Below are 20,673 nucleotides of genomic sequence, written 5' to 3' on the forward strand. Positions count from 1 at the left end.
GAGGGCTTCCCACAGGGAGGCATTGAGAACTCAGCCCCTGTTCCCTGTGGTGAAAACTGAGAAAAACGTGGGTGGACTGGAGTAGCTCGAGTGAAGGCCAATGGCAGAAGGTCCAGAGGGCTCCAAAGAGACCTCATCTGGAGTGGAAGGAGTGGCTGGTGATCTAAGCCCAACATCAGGGGGAGGACAGAAACACATGGATTTCAATCAGCTTTTCAGTCAAGATCTATTTAAGTAAAAATGCCAACATGAGAGAAACCCCAGTCCTCAGCCTCTAGCTTCACTACTGAGCACAACATGGGCCTGCCTGTGGTTTACATAAGAATCTGACCCAGCAGGACAGCATCACATCTGCGGACAGGCATCCACCAGGGGCATGTGGCTGGTCTTCAACAGCAGCACCATGTGGCGGGGGCTGACAGCACCAGGTAGGATTTCAGTTCTCTCTCTGTTCCTGGAGTTTGGAGGCAAGACTGGCCCACTTTAGAAGGAGTCCTCAGGGTTCCTGATTCAATTCAGGAGAGTGGAGGCCCCTAGAAGGATAATAAATTTCCTGTTAATGAAGGCTTAACATGAGCCATTAGTTGGAGAAATAAGAAGTGCCCTTACTTGTGTCCTGAGTTAATGAAGCACTTGCAGAACTTATAGAACGAGTTAGTTTTATCTACTCTGTCACCAGTGGCCACAGTTATCCATGCTGACAATTAACACACAGGAGAGTTCTTTTCTGTAGCAGAATATCTTTAAAATTAATAACAAGTGCACACACATACATGGCATACAGATCTCTCATCCATGTACACTCTTCTCTGAGCCTCATGCCAACCAGCCCTGAGAGATAAGCAAGGCAGACTGATTGTTCCTAAGAAACGGAGGCTCAGGGAGGGACAGTGACTTGCCCAAGGTCACCCATAAAGCAGCGAGACCTGGTCCCACTCCTGTTATGGGGTCCCCAAGCTGCCTCATAGGGATGCCAGATGCCAGGTCCCTACCTTGCCTGTTCACAGCAGCATCAGGACCACAATGGCAATAACCATGAGGACTCCGGCCAGGATGCAAAGGCCCAGGAAGACGATGTCACTGGTGTCCTGGGCTACCATGGCCACAGGACCCTCCAGTGCCTCTGCCTCATCCCTGGGTGGCGCTTCCTGAAGGTGCTCAGCAGTGGCAGCATAGGGCCCCAGCCAGTCTGAGCCGGACAGCAGGTGGATAGAAGCCTCCTTGCGCCGTGGCTCACAGCGGACCTCATACTCATGGATGTCCTCCTGCCCGCCAGCCGAGAAGTCGATGTACAGCATGCTGACAATCACTGAAGTGTGATTCCTTCTCTGTGGGGGTTACAGGGCCCTCATTCACACCTGAAAGGGCCGGAGCTGCCTCTGTTCCCCTAGATATGTGGGGACTCAGGGCCAATGAGCCTGGGTTGTAGTCCCAGTGTAGTCACAGACTGCCTTCCCACTCAGAGCCTCAGTGTCCCCATCTGTGAAAGGGGCACTGGAAGAATGCTATCAGATGCAATGGGTCAATGTTTGCTCTGGCTTTAAAAAGGCAGGGTCTAAGAAAGATTATAGCAACAGTAACAGGGACATTTGCCATGTTCCAGGCTCTGTATTTTAAGTACATTATCTCATTTAATCTCATAATAACCTCTCTTACTGGTACCATTAATATCCCCATTGTACAGATGAGAAACTGAGGTCCGGGGTGAAATCCTTTGCCTGAGGTCAAACAGCACACAAGTAACTGGAAACATATTCTCGCCCAAATCTGCCCGATTCTTAACTGTGCTTTTAGCTACCATACCTCACTCAAACCAAAGAATGCAGAACCGCAGGGGACAGGGCACTGAGGACAATCTCCCCTCTGTGGCACTTTACAGATGTGACTACTAAGGTCCAGCAAAGGCAATAACTTGCCCAGAGCTAAGTTCAAAAGCCAAGTCTCCTCCTCCCAGTTAGAAGCCCTGTCCCTGGTGTGAGAGATTCTCCTTCTGAATCTTTTCTCCAAATTATACCTGCAGCCATTATGCATCCCTGCTACTGAGTCCCTGGTTGCCCCAACGGCACCTTCCTAGAGTTGGGAAGAGCCACTGAGGAGTGAGATGTGGGGGCTCTGGCACACCACTGCCCCCCACCCCTACCTCCAGAGAGTCTAGTTGACCTGAGACAGTGGGGTGTTTGGGCTGAGGACTCAGGGGCAGCATTTTGATGGGCAGCCTGGTGGGTCTGGAATGGGCACTGCACACCCTCCACACATGCAGCAGCCCATCAGCCCCTCAGGCTGCCCCTGTCCAGTGGTGGCACTGCTGAGATGAGGACTCTAAAAACCGAAGCTGCCCAACACAAGGCGAGTGGGAGTGAGTGGGAGGTGACTGCCATCGTGGGACACTGGTGACCCCTTGGGGGAGGCATGGGCAGGGAGTCACAAATCTGGATCCTGTGACCGTGACCTCACAGGGCTCTTCCAGCTCTAGGCTCCAAAAGGCGCTGCTTCCATGTCCCCAAAGGAGCCTTCTGCCTGTCTGCCTCCACACCCTCTGAGGAGAACTGGTGTCCTGGATTTTTGTGATACAGAATCAGGACTGGGCAAAGAAAGGCAAGGCCTAAGAGTGGAGAGTAGAGAGGGACCCACTGAAAGGGCCCAAGTGAATCTATATAATAAAGGAGAAAAATATCACATGAAGTGGAGGTGCAGGGACATTTTAGGGGTTTTTGATGAATGAGAGACTCGAGGAAGCAAGAGAGGCCACACAAGCCAGGGTGTCATGGTCATGATATCAAGCCGGCAGTGTTTTCTAAGAGATGCACAAGAGGTTCTCATTGCTTTTGGCCTTTAAGCTGTGCATCTTCAAAAGTGATTCAATGCAGAGATGGGTCCTTGTGGGTGTAGGACTTACAGGGGTTACACTAAGAATCATGAGTCTAAGGTTCTCAGCTTTTATGCTTCTGTGATATTGATTCCAAGATTCTATAATTCTGTGGCTCCAAGTTATGCTGTTTGTTCTGTGACTCTGAGACTCTGAGTGTCTATGAGTCCTTTATTCCAGATTTATGATTCCCTGTGTCTGGGATTCTCTGGCTCCATCATTTCATGACTCTTTGGAATGTGGTTCTGCTTCAAAGAAAATTCCTGGGAGATTTAGGGCATGGAGAACGGGGAGGGCAGATTATCTTGGCAGCCAAGACTGACCCACTTTTCCTCTTCTCAGGCCATGAGGGACAGAGGTGGCCAAGAAGCTGGAGAAGCAGAGGGGTGGGCTGGAGGGGCCAGAGGCATACATTTAGCTAACATTTGGGGGTGAGGGAGTATGGGTTTGTTGGGAAGCATGAGATTTCTGCCAAGCCAATCTGGCACATCCCTGGATACCTAGGCTGGGGTGTGTGTCTGGGGGCGTGGGGTGCTCACAGATAGACCACTGTTCCTCCTCTACTTTTTCCCTTCCCAACCTGTCCCTAAGAATATAAACATCCAGGGTGCTTGGGCTGCTGCCCAGTGACTCTGAGGGCCCCAAGCCTGGGTTCAGACCTCCAAAATACAAGTATAGTGGGAAAAAAAAATCATTTGTAAGGCTCGCTGCCTTTGGAGGGAGGTGGATCCTGTTACTTGAAGGACCCTTTTGTTTTGTGGAGCCGGGGAAAGATTTGGATCACAACACTGGGGAAGGGGCGGGCAGGAGGCAACAGAGTTCAAGCAGCTCTGCATGTTAAAGGGGTAAGGATGGGGGTGTCCTGGGGGGCCCCAGGGAGAAGGGAAGGAACAGCAGGAAGTCCCGGATGGTCAGCGCACAGGACCTTGTGGGAGGAGTCTCCAATAGGGGCTTTCAGTTGTCACTGGTTGTGCCACAAAACGCCCCCTTCTCTGCCTCCCCATTTGAGTTCTTTTTTATGTCTACACTGAGCAAGTTTGTTGAGGTAAAGCCAAGAGGGGCTGAGTTCTGCATGCAGGCTGGTGCAGTCACTGGGCGGGAAAGAGAAGCTGATTTCTCTGGAAGGCAGGTGCCCTTCGGCAGGGGTCAGAGTCCCTCCCACAGGCCCACCCTCCTCCCCCGAGCCCCTACCTGAGACTCAGTGCCACAGGTGTCAAAGCGGGCCTGGATCCGGAAGGTGCTGCCGACTTCCTGGGCAGTACAGCTCCGGCTGCCCAGGTAGACCTTGGTCCGCTCCAGTGGGGCCAGTGCCTGTGCCGAGATCAGGATCTGGAAGTCCGTGCGGGAGCAACTCACGTTCACTGGCACGACTGGGGATGGGAGGGAGGAGCTGGAGGCCTTAGAGGCAGGCGGCTTGACTGCCACCCTCCGCAAGCCTCCATCCAAAGGGCAGTGGATGGAAAAACCAAGAGCCGGAGGGTCAGCTCTTATGCAGTCCCATGGGGATGTTTAACATGCGTTACTACATTTAACTTCATTGGACTATGAGCTCCCGGGGCAGCCACCATGCCTACTTTCGGTGTCCTAAGAGCCAAGCACAGCTTGGCAGGTACAGTGAATGCTGAATGAAAGACTGACTGACTGACTGACTGAATGAATGAATGAATGAATGTTCTTAATCATAACAAAAGCTGCTATTTTCTAATCACTTTGTCATGTGCCAGGCATTTTCATTCAATAATTCAACAAATATTTATTGATGGCCTACTATGTGCAGGCACTATTCTAAGCATCACAGGTAAAGAGAAGGAAATAATAAATAAATAAATAAATAAATAAATTCCTAGCTTAAATTCTAGTTGGGCATGGGGGCAATAGATGTGTGAAATACACGTAAGCATGAGAGTGGTCTGGAGGAGAATCAAGCCAAGAAGAAAGAGGGAGAGCAGAGCCGGGTGGGCAGTGGGGAGGAGGGGAGTCACAGTTTTGAAAAGCGTGGTGAAGAAAGCCTCAGTGCCTCGCCCTGGTGACCCCATGGAGTGGACATGACTAGGCCCATTTTACAATTTTGGAAATTGAAGCTCTGAGAGATGAAGTTGTTGGCAGTGGTTGCGCGGATTTTAGCCATTGGGTCTGAAGGATTCCAAAGGTCCTGGTCTCTCCATCCCTCTGGCAGCCCCCTGCACCCCTCCAGGCCAGGATGGATGCGAGCATGAGCATGCGTGTGTGGGAGGGCAGGGCCTGCTGGGGCAGAGCGGAGTGTGGGGGAAGGGAAGGGGGTACTGGTGGGAGGGAAGGACTGAGCTGGCAGGAGGAGGCCTGCAGCTCTCAACCCCTCTCCGGGAAATGCCTCAGACATATTTCTGCCTCTGGTGTCTGGGCAGCAGGGGATTTATGGGCCCGCCATCCCCCGCGATGATCTCGGTGGCGCTGAACTGTGTGTCACCCCTGATGGATGCTGTTTGTTCTCCAGCCAGGAGGCCACAGCTGGAGCCTTGCCCAGCATGAGCACCCCTGTCTGACCCTGGGCTCCCACGGGTATGTAGGGAGGGAGTGGGGTGGGTGGGAGTGGGAGCTCCTGCCCCTGGAACGGAAGTCAGGATTACAGCTGCCCCAGCCTCAGTGTCTGGAGTCCCCAAAAGGAGAAGGGGCTTGCTCAAGATCAAACAGAGCCTGGAGAAGACGTGGCCTGGGTACAAGACTATCAGAACCAGAAGGGACTTCAGAGCTCCTCTGCCGATGTCCTCATTTTGCAGGTGGGAAAACTGAGGCCTGCAGAGAGAGAGCTGCTTGCCCACTAGCTGTGGCAGAGCCCACGGCCCCTGGCTCTGCAGAGTGCAGTCTGAGAAGGGGATTGCACTAACAGAGGAACTGTTCTTCCCCAGGTTACAGATGGTGCTGACCGAGGCCCAGAAAAGGCAGGTCTGCCTAGCTGGATGGGCAGTAAATGACAGAATTCGGATGTGGCCCTGGTTTGTCTAACCTCAGGCCTGGACGCCCATCCCTGAGCCCTACTCTGCCAAACAAGAAGGCAAGGGAGTGAGGGGCTGTGCTCCACACTGTCCACGTGACTGCAGTAAAGTCCTTTCCTCTCTCTCTACCTTGTTTCCATGCTTGCACAATGAGGAACTTTAGCCTGGCCAGGCAGAGAGAAAAGTGGGTCCAGAACACAAGCATTCCTGGGCCTATGGCCCAGAGACGGGTGGTGAGAGGAGGGGAGAGACAGTGGACACTGTTGGCTGGCAAATCTAAGTGGCACTGTGGTGGCTGGAAAAGCCAAGTACCAACTCCCCCAGCCTCCCCTGCAGCTAGGCACAGCCATCTGACCAGGTTCAAACTAATGAGACCAAGAAGTCTTTGGAGGACTTCTGAAAATGCTTTTGTTTTCCTGATAAAGGGACATGTATGGTTGGCACCTCCCCAACCCTCTTCCAGCCTTGAATATGGACATGATGCCTGGAGTTGGGGCAGCCATTTTGTAGTCACGAGCCCAAGAGAATCCCAGAGATACCAGCAGGTGCAGTGCTGCATCCCTGAGCCAACACAGCAGCTGCCTAGCTTCAGACTTTCTGTTATGTGAGAAAAACAAAGGCCATTTTTTCAAGTCCATCAAGATTTATGACTGACACAAGCAAGGCTAGTTAGCATCTCCACTGTAGTACCAACTGTTTATCATAAATAATATTACTGTATTTTGTGTATTACCCTTGGATACAGAGGATTGACCATAGTACAAGAGAGGCTAAGAGCCCATAGGGAAAGGAGACAGATGAGGAGGAATCAGAAATTAGAGACCTGGAAGCTGGGAAAGTAGGGTTTTGCAATAGTGGAAATAAGCAAGGGCCCCACTGGTGCGGTCTTAGAGTTCCTGGGGCAGGAGCCGGCAGTGCAGGAACCTCCCAAGAAGAGGTTGGAGGAGACCAGTTGGTGGAATGGAGGAAGGGGACTGCAAAGACCTGGGCCCCCAGCCTTGCCTTCCCCCACCAGCATACCCACAACCCTCACCCCCAGCTGACCTCCAATGTAGGCCACCGAGAAGCCCCTGCGGGTGGTGCTGCGGTCTGTGTGCAGCAGAAGCAGGAGCTGGTTGTGCCTTGATGTGATTGGTGGTGGCAGGTGGTGGCCACACCAGCTCCCCAGCAGGGGTGCCTCCTCACTGGCCCCATCGAAGGCTGCCAGATGGTCAAAGTCACAGGTCCTGGTCAGGCTGTTGGGCCCCTCCAGTTCCAGGTCCAGGAAGAACACCTTGACCCTGTAGCCAGGGGGCTGGCGAATGGTCCAGTGGCACCGGATATTGTTGGGGTAGGAGTGGGGGTACTGTGGGCTAGAGAAATTGCCCCGCACAGCTGTGTACACCTCTTGGCATCCTCCTGGATTGGGGAGAGAGGGGCAGAAAGAGCAGTGGTGAGAAGAATGGAGACTGTCACCCTCTACAGCTGTGGCTTGGGAAGCAGGTTTGACAGGGCAGATTGTAGGCACCACAGCCAGCCAACAGGACAATTGATTCCAAAGCCTACTTTAAACTGAAATTAGCTGGAAGCTGGGACTCTCATTACAATTGGCAATCCAGTTCAGATGTTGACACTGTTAGGAATTCAGTAACAATACCTAATACCTGTTCTCAGAGTTGAGTCCAAACTGGGACTTGACAGACAAGGTGGTTCATGACCCGACCTTGCCCCTTTTCTCACTTCCCTTCATCCTGCCTCACCAAATATCTCCTATTACCGTGAGCATAGCAAACTCTCCCTGTCCTCTATGCCTTTGCACCCTTCTTTTCTTCTGCCTCAGGCTAACTCCTTCAAAGCGCTACTTAAGTCTCTCCTCCTCCAGGAAGTCATCTGTGAGTCTTACCACTAGATAGCCCAGCTCACAATGGGTTGTCATTGTCTCTTTCCTTCTCCATGTTCTCCACTAGACAGTTTACTTCCCAAGGGTTCATTCATTCATTTGCACAAACATTAATTGAGTACCTTCTATGTGGCAGGTATAAAGATAAGCCCATAGGAACTCACAGGCAGGAGAGATCAACATGCAAACCACACACAGAAGGGATAAGTGTTCGATCATTGCTGCAAAAAACTCTATGAGGAGATGAAGGAAGGGATTAATTTGGAGGGAATGATGAATCAGGAAGTCTTCACAGAAGAGGTGACATGCTTGTGCCTTGGCACTAACCAGCAGGGAAAGGTATGCTACAGCACTACAGGCAGAGAAGGAGCAGGCAGTGCAAGGCCTGGAGGCAGGAGAGTATGACCCCTAAAAGCATGAGGGGGAGGCAGGAACCCAGCATGCAGTGGGGATGAGGCTGGAGCACCAGCCCCTCCTACCTGAGTAGTAGTAGGCCTTGAAGCCCCGTCCTCCAATGTTAAAGTCAGACTTGAAGACCACCTGCAGCTCATGGCCCAGCGACACGAGGGTGGGGGGCCTGGTGCTGCCACAGTAGTGGTGCCCGTGAGCAGGGCCAGGCCCTCCAAGCACGGCCACGTAGTCAAAGGTGCACTCCTCATTGCCCTCCACCTGGAAGTCCACGAACACCAGCTTGACAGTGGTGGGGCCAGTGGTCCGGACCACCCAGCGGCACTCCATGTTGTTGGGATAGTTGTTGGGGTACTCAGGGCTGGTGAGGACCCCCGAGAGGCCCGTCAGGATGCCACCACACACATCTGCAAGGGAGCCCGCGTGAACTAACCTTTCTCCCTCCCCATGGCTCCCTGGCCCCTCCCTTGGGAGCCAGACACCCCCTAGTGTGCCGCTCCCACCGTATCTCACAGGAGCCCTGGCGCCATCCGCCGAGCACTTGCTCTCTGAGGAACGTGTGGTAGATTTCCCATTTTACAGCTGAGGAAATGGAAGCACAGAGAAGTTAAAAACTTACTTGTGTGAGCTTGGGTTCACTCAGACAGACTCTGAGACCAAGATCTGAGCACAGGGAGCTTGTTTGGGAGATACAGGGGTCCCCATATAGGGATGAGGGAGTGAGGGCCACTAACAGGCATGGTCACGCCAGCTGCTGAGCCATGCTGGGAACTCCAGGGAGTGGTGCAGAGCACCCACCTCAGTCACCCCAGAGTAAGGGAGCTGGGCATTTATATACCAGCTCCCGAGAGTCCAGGCTGAGGGCCGCTTGGGGGTAGAGGTGACCCACCCAGACTTCAGAAAAAGCCCTCGAGGAATGAGATGCAGAGGTTGGCCTGAGCCACTGAAGTGGTAAGTCCCAAGGGACACGGGCAGGGCCCTAACAGCAGGTCCCCCAGTGGGTACCAGGGAGAGCAGGACTTAGCTGACTACAGAGCCCGTGCACTTGACCTTGTGATTCTCTCTGCCCCCCTCCAGCCAGGCCAGTGGGGCACAGAGACTGAGGTGCCTGAGCTCAGGAATGCATCAAACTTCCCTAACAGGTGAGGAAACTGAAGCTGAGAGAGAAGATCTGATGAAGTAGAGATGAGCTCAAAGTCTGAAGACTGGTTCCCTCTCACCTCTGCCTTCTATTGGCCGTGTGACCCAGCCTGTCTGAGGCTCAGAGAACTGTCAGAAATCATAGGACCCACCTCGCCTGATCTACCATGCTCAGACTCAGGTAGCAGCTAAGGTGCTGGTGAAAGCCCTTCAGAATCCAGAGCAGCCAGTGCAACCAAGAGGTGGGTGATGACACGTGCCTGACTAGCTGGAGGCCACCAGCAGGGAGGGGCACACCCAGACATGTTTCCTAAGACTACAGAGTCTCACCCCATGGCATGGCTATGTGAACAGGGCACTGCACTGGGAAGCTAAGGACTTGACTTTTTGTTCCAGAGTTTCCATCTCCCAGTTGTGTGACCCTGGGAAGGCACATACCCTCTCTGATCTCAGATATATTTGTGAAATGAAAGGGCAGGTTTGACAACCTGTGAGATCCCTTCCAATGCTAACCTTTTAGCAGAAGCTTTCAAACTATGCTCTGGGGCTGCTCAGTGGCCCCTTGGGGCATCTATCTGCAGCATCTGGTTGGTGCAAATTTCATTTTTATGCTGTATTCAAACTATTTTTTAATGCAATGAAGACAGCCACAATCACGTGTCTTTGTGTAAAAATTTAACTCATTGGAGATGGTCAATACTGACTTATTTTCAATGATTGGCTTTTAATAAGTAAATGTTAAAAATACAAACTTATAAAATAAATGCATACTACTGAAATACTGCCATTATCTCTTTTACATATCAGAGATTAACATAATGTTCCAATTGATGGAAGGGTAGTCCTGTTTTTAAAAATGTTGGAAAACGTTGCCCATGGTATCATGACTTTGATATCCTAACATTTTAGAAATCTAAGGGTTAAAATTCCAAAACTATGATTAGATCAGTCTATGATTCTTGTGTTTTAGTGTTTTACAATTGAATGCCTCTAAAACCAGTGGGGACTGGAGTCCCACCTGAGCTCCCAGTTGCTGTTGGTAGACCCTGTGCACCAGGACCCTCTGTGGTTGTCTATTGCTTGAGTTGACGTGAAGAAAGCCTTTAGTTTCAGCCTTGGAAGGAGAAGGGAGGCTGGAGTCTGCGCAGAGAAGCCCGAGGGCAGGAGGAGTGAGCCAACGGGAAGGGGAAGGAGGCAAGGCCTCTGCTCCTTTCCCTAGACCGAGGGGCGGAGGGGGCGGGGACCCAAGACATAAGAGGTATTCAGGAAAGGCTCTGGGAAGGACAGTGTCACCAGCTCCACACAGACCCTCGCCCAGCTGCACCTTCCACTCCGGAGGATCTGGGGGCGGGGCGGGGGGCGGATTCCTGTGCCTGTGAGGTGACGCGGCGCTGCGGCGGGTTGGCAGCAGGGGCGGCATGGTGTCCCCTCTGGTGTCCCCCCGTGTCCTGATGCTGTGACAGGGGATAAGGAGGACAGAGGAGAGCGAGGGGCCTTGTTCCCGAGCACAGCGAGACCCTTGGAGGTCTTCCAGGAACACCAATTGGAGATGTGGGGAGTGTTGCCGTGAGGGTGGGCACCCACAGCTTCCCAGACTGTAGGGGGGCTGCCTGCGCCCGAGCTCGGAGAGCAGTTCCAGAGCAGCCTACGTGCTCAGACGCTGAGACCCCGTAAGCCTCACCTGAGCCCCCTGCTCTCCCCCACCTCCACCCAGGGCCACCCTCTGAACTGCCTAGTCCCCCCTTGCCTTTCTGGTAGCCAGCAGAAAAGCCTCGGCTGGCCACGTGCTTGTCTGAGTGAAAGATGACAGACATGACATGCCAGGAGGAGGTGAAGGGTGGCGGGGGCACCTGGCCGCAGAATCTCCCCAGCAGATTCCCCTGGTCTCCTGACGCCCCGTTGTAGATCTCCAGGAAGTCGAAGCCACAGGTGTCGTGGTATTCCAGGTCAAAGGAGTGGAAGGTGAGCAGCACCGAGGAGCCTTCAGCCACTACGATCAGCCAGCTGCACTCCATGTTGTAGGGGTAGAGCTTGGGGAAGTTGGGGCTGGAGAAGTTTCCAGAAGGTGCTGAGAGCACACCCCCACATTTGACGCCTGGGATAAGAAGGAAGACTGGCTTAGAGTCAGGGCTGGGGTCTTGGGTGGTGGGCCCAGCTACAAAGCTGGGTCTTTGGGATAGGATGAGAGGGAATGAGATCTTGACCCTAACTCAATTCATTTGCTCATATATTTGTTCATTCATGTACTTATTCTTCAAATACTTAACAAGCATCCTTTTATTCCCTCAACAAGTATGGCTTGAGTGTGAGGCATTGTTTTAGGTGCTGGGGTTACAGCAGAAACAAACACAAAAATTCCTGCCCTCCTGGAATTTACATTCTAGTGGAGAAGACAGACAAAGAACATAATAAGTAAAATACAGAGTAAGTTAAATAGTGATAAGTTCTGTGGAGAAAAATAAGGCAGGGAGAGGAGACAGGATGTTGGGGGTGGGCCTAAACTTTTAGATAAAATAGTACTATACGCCAGGTCCTAGATCTGTTCAGTAGGGAATTTAAAAATTAAAAATAATAACAGCCCCCCCCCACCCTCCAAGTGGAAATGTGCATTGCCTATTACAATGCTAAAAGTCCATTCTGCTATGCACATATTTGGGTGTGTTTTTAAAAAGAAAACAATGGAAGGAAACTCATGAAAATGATTCTGTCAAGGGAAGGAGTACATAGATGGGAGAAAAAAGACATGGCTACAACGCCTCTTTATATGCAACTTGTTTAAATTTTTGACTTTATAATCCTGAATAATTTTTAGTATAATTCTTAAATTATCAAAAAGAATTTTAAAGTAACCCCTAAATATCCCAAACTGACATAAAGTTATCTATATATTCACATTCAGATGGGGAAAATAATGATTTCAAATGACTTTGAAATACACTATTTCAACTATATTGAATATATCCCACTACATTTCTAGTGGGATCTATCCCAGGAACAAAATGAACCACAAAGAAATCTTAATATATTCAGTAGATTTATAATTAATAATAATAGCAAACACTGTTATTTTATATAATTTTATATATTGAAACAAAATAAGTCTGTTCATGTCAATAAAAACTAAAATTTTTAGCATAAGAGAATGATACACAAAAAATTCAAAAAGTAAAATGCTTGTGATCCCTAATTTGAATTGAAAACATTAGTATGAATTTAAGATTTATTTTTATTTCTAAGAAAATTAATTTCCTAGGTCTGTTCACTAAAAAGGTCTAAAAGCAATGATATTCAGTAGTATTTTGCAATCCCTGGGCCTTAGATTAGGGTTATTTTGTCCAACTAAAATGAGCCAGGGCTCCTTAGAGAAATGGCTGGTCTAGGACAGGAAATACAGAAAATCCCCTTGGGACAGCTTATCACAAGAAAGCAAAGAAGGTGCCACAGACTGCTGGAATTGTGGCAAAAGACACAGGACCCTACTGAAGGGGCTCCCGCTGGCTAAAGGAGGTACCATTTGAGCATCAAAAAAGGAATAATGATTGCAGTGGATTAAAACACATCAAATATATAAAAATTCATAAATTCATAAGGCAACTCAAAAGATATTAAGAAGAAACTGGTTTCTTTTAAAGGTTGTGGGGCATGAACTTATTTTTCATTTTTTGAAAATTGATATATAGAAAGAGAGAAAATTAAGCAGCTATTTTGCCTTTCCTGTTATGGATTGTATTTTGGGATAACCAAATAGCTGATGAAGGAAAATTGCTATTTATAGAAGACTGCAGAAAGAATAACAACATTAGTAAAACATAATTTTGCAAACCTTAATGAAACAATTCTCATCAATGTCTGTTCTAATCACTGAGTAAAAAGGTAAATGATGAGAGGTAAAACCTAGATGGCTGGGTAGATAGGTATTCCCTGTAAAATTATTTCAATTTTGCTAAATGTTTTAAAATTTTTGTAATTCAAAAAGTACCAAAAATTTTACCTTTAAAGGGAACTTTATAATGAATGGATCAGGCTAACAACCCCTGAAGCCACTGATCAATCTTAACACTGAAGTGGGACAGGGATAAACAGAACAGTGGGTAATATGTAGCCTGATGCAATCCATACATACTACCCTTAACATCTTCTTAAAAAAAAAAAAGAACTGGAATCTAATGAAGTCTCTGGATCTGTCTACAAGTTAGAGTGAATATAGAAGCTAGAGGAACATTCTAAATGACAACACAAGGATAGTGTTGATTCAGCCAAGTGCAGAATGTGGGAAATTCGAATTACCCAGGTGCTTCAACAGAAAATAAGGGGGGAGGGAAGAAGTCACAACTGCTGCATTCAGAGAGACTCAGGTAGAAGAAAACAGGCAGTAAGATCCTTAACAATGGCCGTGGGAACGATTTTTTTGGATTTGAACCAAAATCAAAGGCAACAAAAGCAAAAATAAATAAGTGGGACTACACTGAACAAAAAAGCTCCTGTACAGGGAACCATCACAGAATGAAAAGGCAACCTATGGAATGGGAGAAAATAATTGCAGATAACACGTCTGATAAGGGGTTAATATCCAAAATATATAAAGAATTCATAGAACTCAATAGCCAAAAAACAAAACAATAAAACCAGACAGTCCACTTAAAAATGAGCAGAGAAACTAGATAGACATTTTCCCAAAGAAGACACACAAATGGCTAACAGGTACATTAAAAGGTGTTCAACATCACTCACTAATCAGGGAAATGCAAATCAAAGCCATGATGAGATATCACTTTACACCTGTTAGAATGGCTAATATCAAAAAAGACAAGAGATAACAAGTGTTGGCAAAGATGTGGGGAAAAGGAAACCCTCCTGCACTTTGGGTGGGAGTGTGAACTGGTACAGCCACCATGACAATCAATATGGAGGTTCCTCAAACAATTAAATAGAACTACCATATGATCCAGCAATCCCACTTCTGAGTATATCTCCAAAGGAAGTGAAAACAGGATCTCAAAGAGTTACCTGGCCTCCCGTGTTCATTGTAAGCATCACTCACAACAGCCAAGGTATGGAAACTGCCGAAGTGTATATCTCACCAGATAAGTGAATTGTGTATTTTATATATAATTTTGTTATGTATATATACATATACATACACGTATACATACATATATATGGTGGAATTATTACTCAGCCTTGAAAAAGAGGCCATCCTGATATTTGCAACATTGAGGGCATTACGCTTAAGTGAAACAAGCTTAACAGAGAAAGACAAATGCTTCATGGTATCACTTATATGTGGAATCTTTTTTTAAAAAAGTCAAATTCACAGAAATACAGAGTAGAAAAGTGGTTGCCAGGGGAGATTTTTTAAAAAGAGACTAAAGCATCAAATATCACCTAAATGCAATATGTGGGCCTTGTTTGGATTCTGATTTGAACAAACCAATTGTAATATAATTTTTTGGCAATAATTTTGGAAAACTGAATATGAACTGAGTATTAGATAAAAATAAGGAATTATTATGCCATTAAAATGATATTGGGAATCTCTCTCTCTCTCTCTGTCTCTCTCTCTCTATATGTCTGTTAGAGATACACTCTAACAGGCATTTATGGGTGAAATAATGTGATATCTGGGATTGGCTTTAAGTTTCTCCAGAACCCCCAAAGTGGAGGTAGAGGTGGCACAAAAGAAACAAAAAAGGCAGAATATTGGTAATTGTTGAAGATGGTTGATGGAAATATAGGGATTTATTACATTATTTTTTTAATTTTGTGTATGTTTGAAATTTTTCATAATTAAAAGGTAAAAATATAAGCAACACACTAATAGTCACCTTCTCCATGAGGCTTTCCCCAACCACCCTATTTATAATTGAAACCCTCTCTCCATTCCTCTACTCCTTCTCTCCTTTCTGCTATGTTCCCCATGGCACTCACCACCATCTAATGTCCTATTTACCTTGTTTGGTTCATTGCTAGTTCTCTGTCCACAAAACAAAGCTCTATGAGAGCAGGGATTTTTGTCTGTTTTGTTCTCTGCTGTATCCCAAGCACCTGGAACAGTGCCTGGCACAAAGCAGGTGCTCAGTGTACATTTGCTGAATGAATGAATGAATGATCTTGTATCATCCTCAATATCCCCACAGAATAGGCAGGGCAGGTGTTACTGACTCCATTTACCAAGTGCGACAACTGAGGCTCAGAAAGGAAAGCCGCTTGCTATTTGTTTGCCCAGCACCCACTCTTCTACTGCTGGCAACATGATTTCAGACACACTCCCTTCCCTTGCCTCCATGTGCTAACTCTCCCTTATCTTTCCCTGCCCCAGGTAAAGGACACATGACCCCAGCTGGGAAATCCTGGGTCCCCCCAACCACCACAGTGACTGGCCTACAGGATGGGCCTGTGCTTTCAGCCAGGCAGAGTCCTGCTGCAGGATGCCTGGATGAGAACCCTTTCCTCCGGGGTTCCTAGGCTGGGAGTGAGGGCCGTGGGCGGGACCATGCTCAGGCCTCATTGAGAAAGCTTGTCAGCAAATGGCAAGAGCCATGTAAGAAGTAGAAAGGGCCTCGAAAGCAAGATGCCCTGGCTTCAGGCATCCCTGAGCCTAGCTCAGCTATACTCTGCCTCCCTGGTTACAGAGCCAATGAATTCTTCTTTTTACTTAAACTCATCCAGATTGGGTTTCTGTCACTTGCAACCAGAAGAATACACTTCACCAAAGTTCTGGTAAGAGAATACACATTCATCAAGCATGTGCCCTGTACCAGACCTGTGCAGATTCAGAATGGGCCCCTCCCTAGGGAGCTCACACTCAGGGGGTTGGGGATGGGGGGTTGCACAGCACAGTTAAGGGAAGGTCAAGATTCACTGGGGAGGTGACATTTGAGTTTGACCAGGAGGAACAAGGAGGTGTTGTTAGTGGGGAAGATTTGGAGGGAGGAAATGGCATGAACAAAGGCTTAGACTCACCATCACTTAGCCTCACTGCGCCTCAGTCATGCATCTGTGAAATGGGCATAACAACCTTGCTGGGTGGCTGCAAGCACTGATGAGGTTAAGCCATGCAAGGGCTGCAGGATGCACATCAGTTCATGTTCTTGGCTCCCTGACTGGCCCTGGGGCAGCCAGGGTAGGAATGATGTCAGATTCATGCTTTTATGGCAGAGGACAGAGGGACATTCTCTCCTGTCCTCGCCCTTCCCCATGGGACAGGAAAAGCCATGAGAGCACTGGAGCAGGAATCCTGTGGCCCAGGAGGCCTTGTGCTCCAGGACTGGGCAGGCACCTTGACCCCCAGGGTCACCCTAGGCCACTAAAGCCCCAGCGCTGGGAAATGGGGACAGCTATTCTTCCACCGGACACAGAGTGAGACTCCTGGCTGCCCAGCCATCTCTGCTACCAACTAGGTGACTGGCAAGTTATGTTTCCTTTCTAAGCCCCACCTGAACCTGCAGGAGAACAAGCACCAAGAGCTGTTTGCTGAGCCCTCACACATGTGTGCCCCTTGAAGATGGTGAAACGATACCGCCCTGGCTTCACAGATGGGCACACAACTCTTGGAGGGCTGGGGCAGCATGCAGTGACGTGGGGCCAGGGAGCCGGCAGGGGGTTCTGGGAGCTTCAAGGAGGAGCACGTAAGGCTGATGAAGGAAAATGGAATTTTCCTGGAGGAACTGGTGTTTGACCAAGCTTAACAGGTGAACTAGATGTTCTAAGGTAGAAAAAGAGAAAGGGAACCTTTCAAAAAGAGGGCCCAGCAGGGGGAAAGCCCCGAGGGCTAAGCATGCCCAGAAGCTGGTGTGATCCTCTGCCAGAGCACCAAATGCCCGGGACACAGGGAGGTAAGGCTGGCTATTCAGTTAGGAGGCAAACCTGGGAGGGCACTGAACGCCATTATCAGGACCTCTGGTTTCACTTGGCTGGCAGTGGGGAAGTAGAAAAGGCTCTCAGGAAGAGAAGAGAACTCCTGCCAGCAGTAAACCTTCAATAGTTCTCTGAGCCATTGCCTCCACCCTTGGTAACCATGCAGCCTTGGACAGGTTACTTAACCCCTCTCCCTCTCAGTTTCCTCATCTTTAAACAGGGGACTAACACCCACCTACATGTCTGTTGTGAAGATTAAACGCAATCATATCTGTAATGCTCCAGCACATAGAAGGCATGCAGTAAACATTGTCTTCCCCCCTCAGAAACAAATATATCCTCAACTCAGCCAACTCCCCAGAAAGGGCCTCCTGCTGTCTGGCCTCCCACATAGGAACCTCCTGGGGCCCCAGCTGCTGCCTGCCCACCCCTCTGCCTGCTCCTGGTTCCTGTCTGTCCCCAGGAGCTCTTACCTTTCATGGCCTGGGCCCTGGGGCCTGGGCCCACCAGTGCCACGGCCAGCAGCAGATAAGACCCCAGCTCTCCCAGCATCTCTTCATCAGGGGCCCCCAGAACCTTGCAGAGCTCAGGCCAGGCTAGGATCTGAGGGTCTGGAGCAGGGGAAAGAGGTGAGCTGCAAGGGCCTCTGTGTTAATGGAGGGGTGAATAATTCATCAGCCCCTCGAATTAGTAAGCTGATCCCCAGGTGCCTTCTTCTCTCCACCCTAAGGTGACGGTTCCAGTGGTGCTGGTTCACACGTTTGGATGTCTGTGCTGGCCACACTATATCAGGAAGGGAAGCAACTCAGAGCTAGAGGGGAATCTGGTGGTGGAGAAAAGGCACGAATTAAGTGTGAGGCAGATCTGGGACCATCCCTGGCCAGGGTCTCACTTGCCAGCCGACCTTAAACCCAAGCTATCTAACTGCTCTGGGTCTTGGACTTACTCATCTGTCCAGTGGGGCGGTGCAGCCCACCTACCTACAGGGCTGTTGCGGAAATGAAATGTGATGAGATTTGCTGAACCAGATAGTGGGCGTTTGCCACAGGTGTTTCCCATCCCCCATGCGTGGGGCCCCTGAAAGGAGCCTCTAGTTAATGGGACAGGTGGATAAGGTCCTTCAGACAAGCTTAGATTAGTTCAGGGGTGAGCTCAGGAGGTTGCTGTGGACAGTTGATGAGGAAAAAGTCTTTTTCATGGAAGAATGCAGCAGGAATAGGGCAATCATATTGTGCAACTAAAGTAATCCCGGGTCTGGGCCACAGTGTAAATTCTGGCCAAGAATATTAAATGTTCACCCTTTATTGATCTACAAATCTTTTCCTGCCAACACCACTGTGTGCCTTGCGCTGTGCTAGAAGCTAAGCTATAGAAATGCCCTCAAGACCCTGTGTCCAACAGGGAAGAGCATCTTTCTATTTCCTCTCAGAGTCCTGTTTGGTTCCGGGCAGCCCAGCGCTCATTTCCTAAGCTCCTTCTCTGCACAGAGCCTGCACCAGGCACAGGGCATCTGAGGTAAACCGCCCACTGAGGAGTCTGTGCTCTGGTTTGGCAGATATGGTCTCCGTCCTGGCTCTACCACTCACTCCGGGCTGTGGGAGCCTGGGAAAGTCACCTAACGTCTCTGAGGCCCAGCCAGCCTCCTATGCAGTAGGAGTAATGCATTCGCCTGCAGCTTGCTGTGAGGATTAGATGAGCCAGGCAGGGCATAGGAGCAACTGTGACTTTTATGTGCCTCAAAGGAACCGAGACCACCTGCCAGACCACATGTTGCCTCTGGCCCGTCCGTCTGTCCGGAGGTCCCCAGGGAGCCCTTTGCTGCCTGATGGGAGGCCATGGGAAGGTGTTCAGCAAAGGGCATCAAGAATGGTCAAGTCTCAGGGACTGGCTTACCTATGGGCTTGGTTGGCAGGAATAGAAAGGTTCCCCTGTCCTAAGCAGTCTGAGGGGACGGGAGCTTTTATTAAACACTTGCTGTGTTCAGGAGAGAGGGTGCTAACCCAGCACCTGCTGAGTGCTGGGCGAGGTGCTAGGAGCCTCGCATCCATGTGGCATGTCCTCCTAATTTCAGGGCCACATATCAGTCTTCCTATCTCACCAAGGAGACCAGTGAAGCTCAAGAGCTTTGAGCCACTGTCGTGGGTTGAGTTGCTCCACAAGAAAGCCCAATAACAAGGATTCAAGGGCAAGTAGTTTATTTGGGAGGTGACCCCAGGCAGCACAGGTAGGGGAGGGGGAGGTGAGACAGGGACGAGAAAAAGCCAGTTCTGGGTGTGCTAATGGGCAGCTTGCCATCATGGGCAACAGAGGCCCAGCTCCCATGGACGCCTCCAGGAGACGGTATAGACTGTGGCCCCAAGTTACTCCACTGAGGGGTGAGGAAGCAGTGTCCACCAACCGCCAGCCGCCTCCGGATGAAGGCTGTGCGAGGGCGTCATCTCCACCCTGCCTGTGAACAGCCCCAAGGCCCAGGGGCTGTGGGCAGAAGCTGTCTGCATGCCTGGGAAAGGTGAATGCCATGGAGGCGGGCACTGACAGCAGTCAAGGAGCCATCTGGAAGACTCGCCAATATTGTGACTGCACCCTGGACCTCTGTCCCTGGAATCACTCACCTCTGAAATGCTCACTGTAACAGCAGCCGTGTTCTTCCCGCTCTCCTGAGCAGCCTCCTGACACTCTGGGCTCTTCCCCGGCCCCCCCAGATGCCCCCTGCTTTGTCTTCCCTCTCGGGCTTAGAACCCAGGGCTGGGGTGACCTGCTGTCCTTTAAGGGCAACTACCAGATGAGCCCAGCTGGCCACACTCTCCCCTGGCTGTCTCTGAGCACTGTGGGCAGAGCCCCAGCACCATGCAGGCAGCACCAGCACCCGCTCACGGGCTCCGGCCCTGGCCAGGGTCTCAGGTCCACCCCCCAGGTGGCTCTGCTTCCGGGCCTTGGTGGCTCTCTCTGACTCTCCAGACCACCCTAGACAGTGCCTCCTCCCCTCCCCCTGCAGATGACCCCACCCACTCCTGCAGAGCAAAACCGGCAGCCATGAAGCAGAAAGCCCTCCACCTTACAGGGGTCCCCTGCCCTCCCTGCCCGTGTCTGCAACCTGTGCCCTTCCTCCAGCCTTAGGGGAAGGCGGCCCCGCCTCCTGCCCGAGGCTCAGGGATCTGACTCCCCCAGGGCTGCTCCTCTCTTCATACCCTCAGCCTCTCCTGCCCCATCCACATTAAGCACACGCAGGTCTCCCCACTGTGGAGAGGAATGTCGGGGGTGCTGCAGATACACTTTCCACGAGCCCGTGTCCCGTCCAGCAACCTCTCTCCCCATCTGCCAGCTGTTCGCAGCCAAGCTTCTTCAAAGCAGTGTCTACGCTTATCTTCACCGTCTCCTCTCCCCTCCCTCCTCTGAGGTCTACAGGGCTACGCTACCTCCCCAAAGACAGTCAAACTCTGCGTGTCCCGGTCACCGGCAACTCTCTGGTCCCTAAATCCCATCAGCGTTCCCTCTTTCTCCTAAATAAACCACACGCGTTCAAATCCTTATCTCAAGGTCTGCTTTTGGGC

The 20,673-nt window shown here is 50.1% G+C and overlaps 1 protein-coding gene across 1 annotated transcript; it reads right to left on the minus strand.

Moving 5' to 3' along the window:
• Positions 1-1,001: 1,001 nt before the first annotated feature.
• Positions 1,002-17,674, minus strand: CDCP2 (CUB domain containing protein 2). The gene is made up of 6 exons (XM_036911146.2): positions 17,596-17,674; positions 11,013-11,360; positions 8,197-8,532; positions 6,883-7,236; positions 4,058-4,236; positions 1,002-1,328 (listed from the first exon to the last, which is right to left on the minus strand). Exons 1-6 carry the CDS (start codon positions 17,672-17,674, stop codon positions 1,002-1,004), a joined length of 1,623 nt encoding a protein of 540 aa, XP_036767041.2.
• Between the last annotated feature and the right edge of the window lie 2,999 nt (positions 17,675-20,673).

Source organism: Manis pentadactyla, chromosome 4, assembly GCF_030020395.1.
Source record: "Manis pentadactyla isolate mManPen7 chromosome 4, mManPen7.hap1, whole genome shotgun sequence".
Taxonomy (NCBI): Eukaryota; Metazoa; Chordata; class Mammalia; order Pholidota; family Manidae; genus Manis; species Manis pentadactyla.

Bases quoted from the DNA above. Each gene is read 5' to 3' on its own strand.
- CDCP2 (XM_036911146.2), bottom strand. From the start codon at position 17,674: ATGCTGGGAGAGCTGGGGTCTTATCTGCTGCTGGCCGTGGCACTGGTG. The intron at 11,361-17,595 runs GTAAGAGCTCCT...TTCTTATCCCAG, and splicing joins CAGGGCCCAGGCCATGAAAG to GCGTCAAATGTGGGGGTGTG. The intron at 8,533-11,012 runs GCAAGGGGGGAC...GCTCCCTTGCAG, and splicing joins TTCTGCTGGCTACCAGAAAG to ATGTGTGTGGTGGCATCCTG.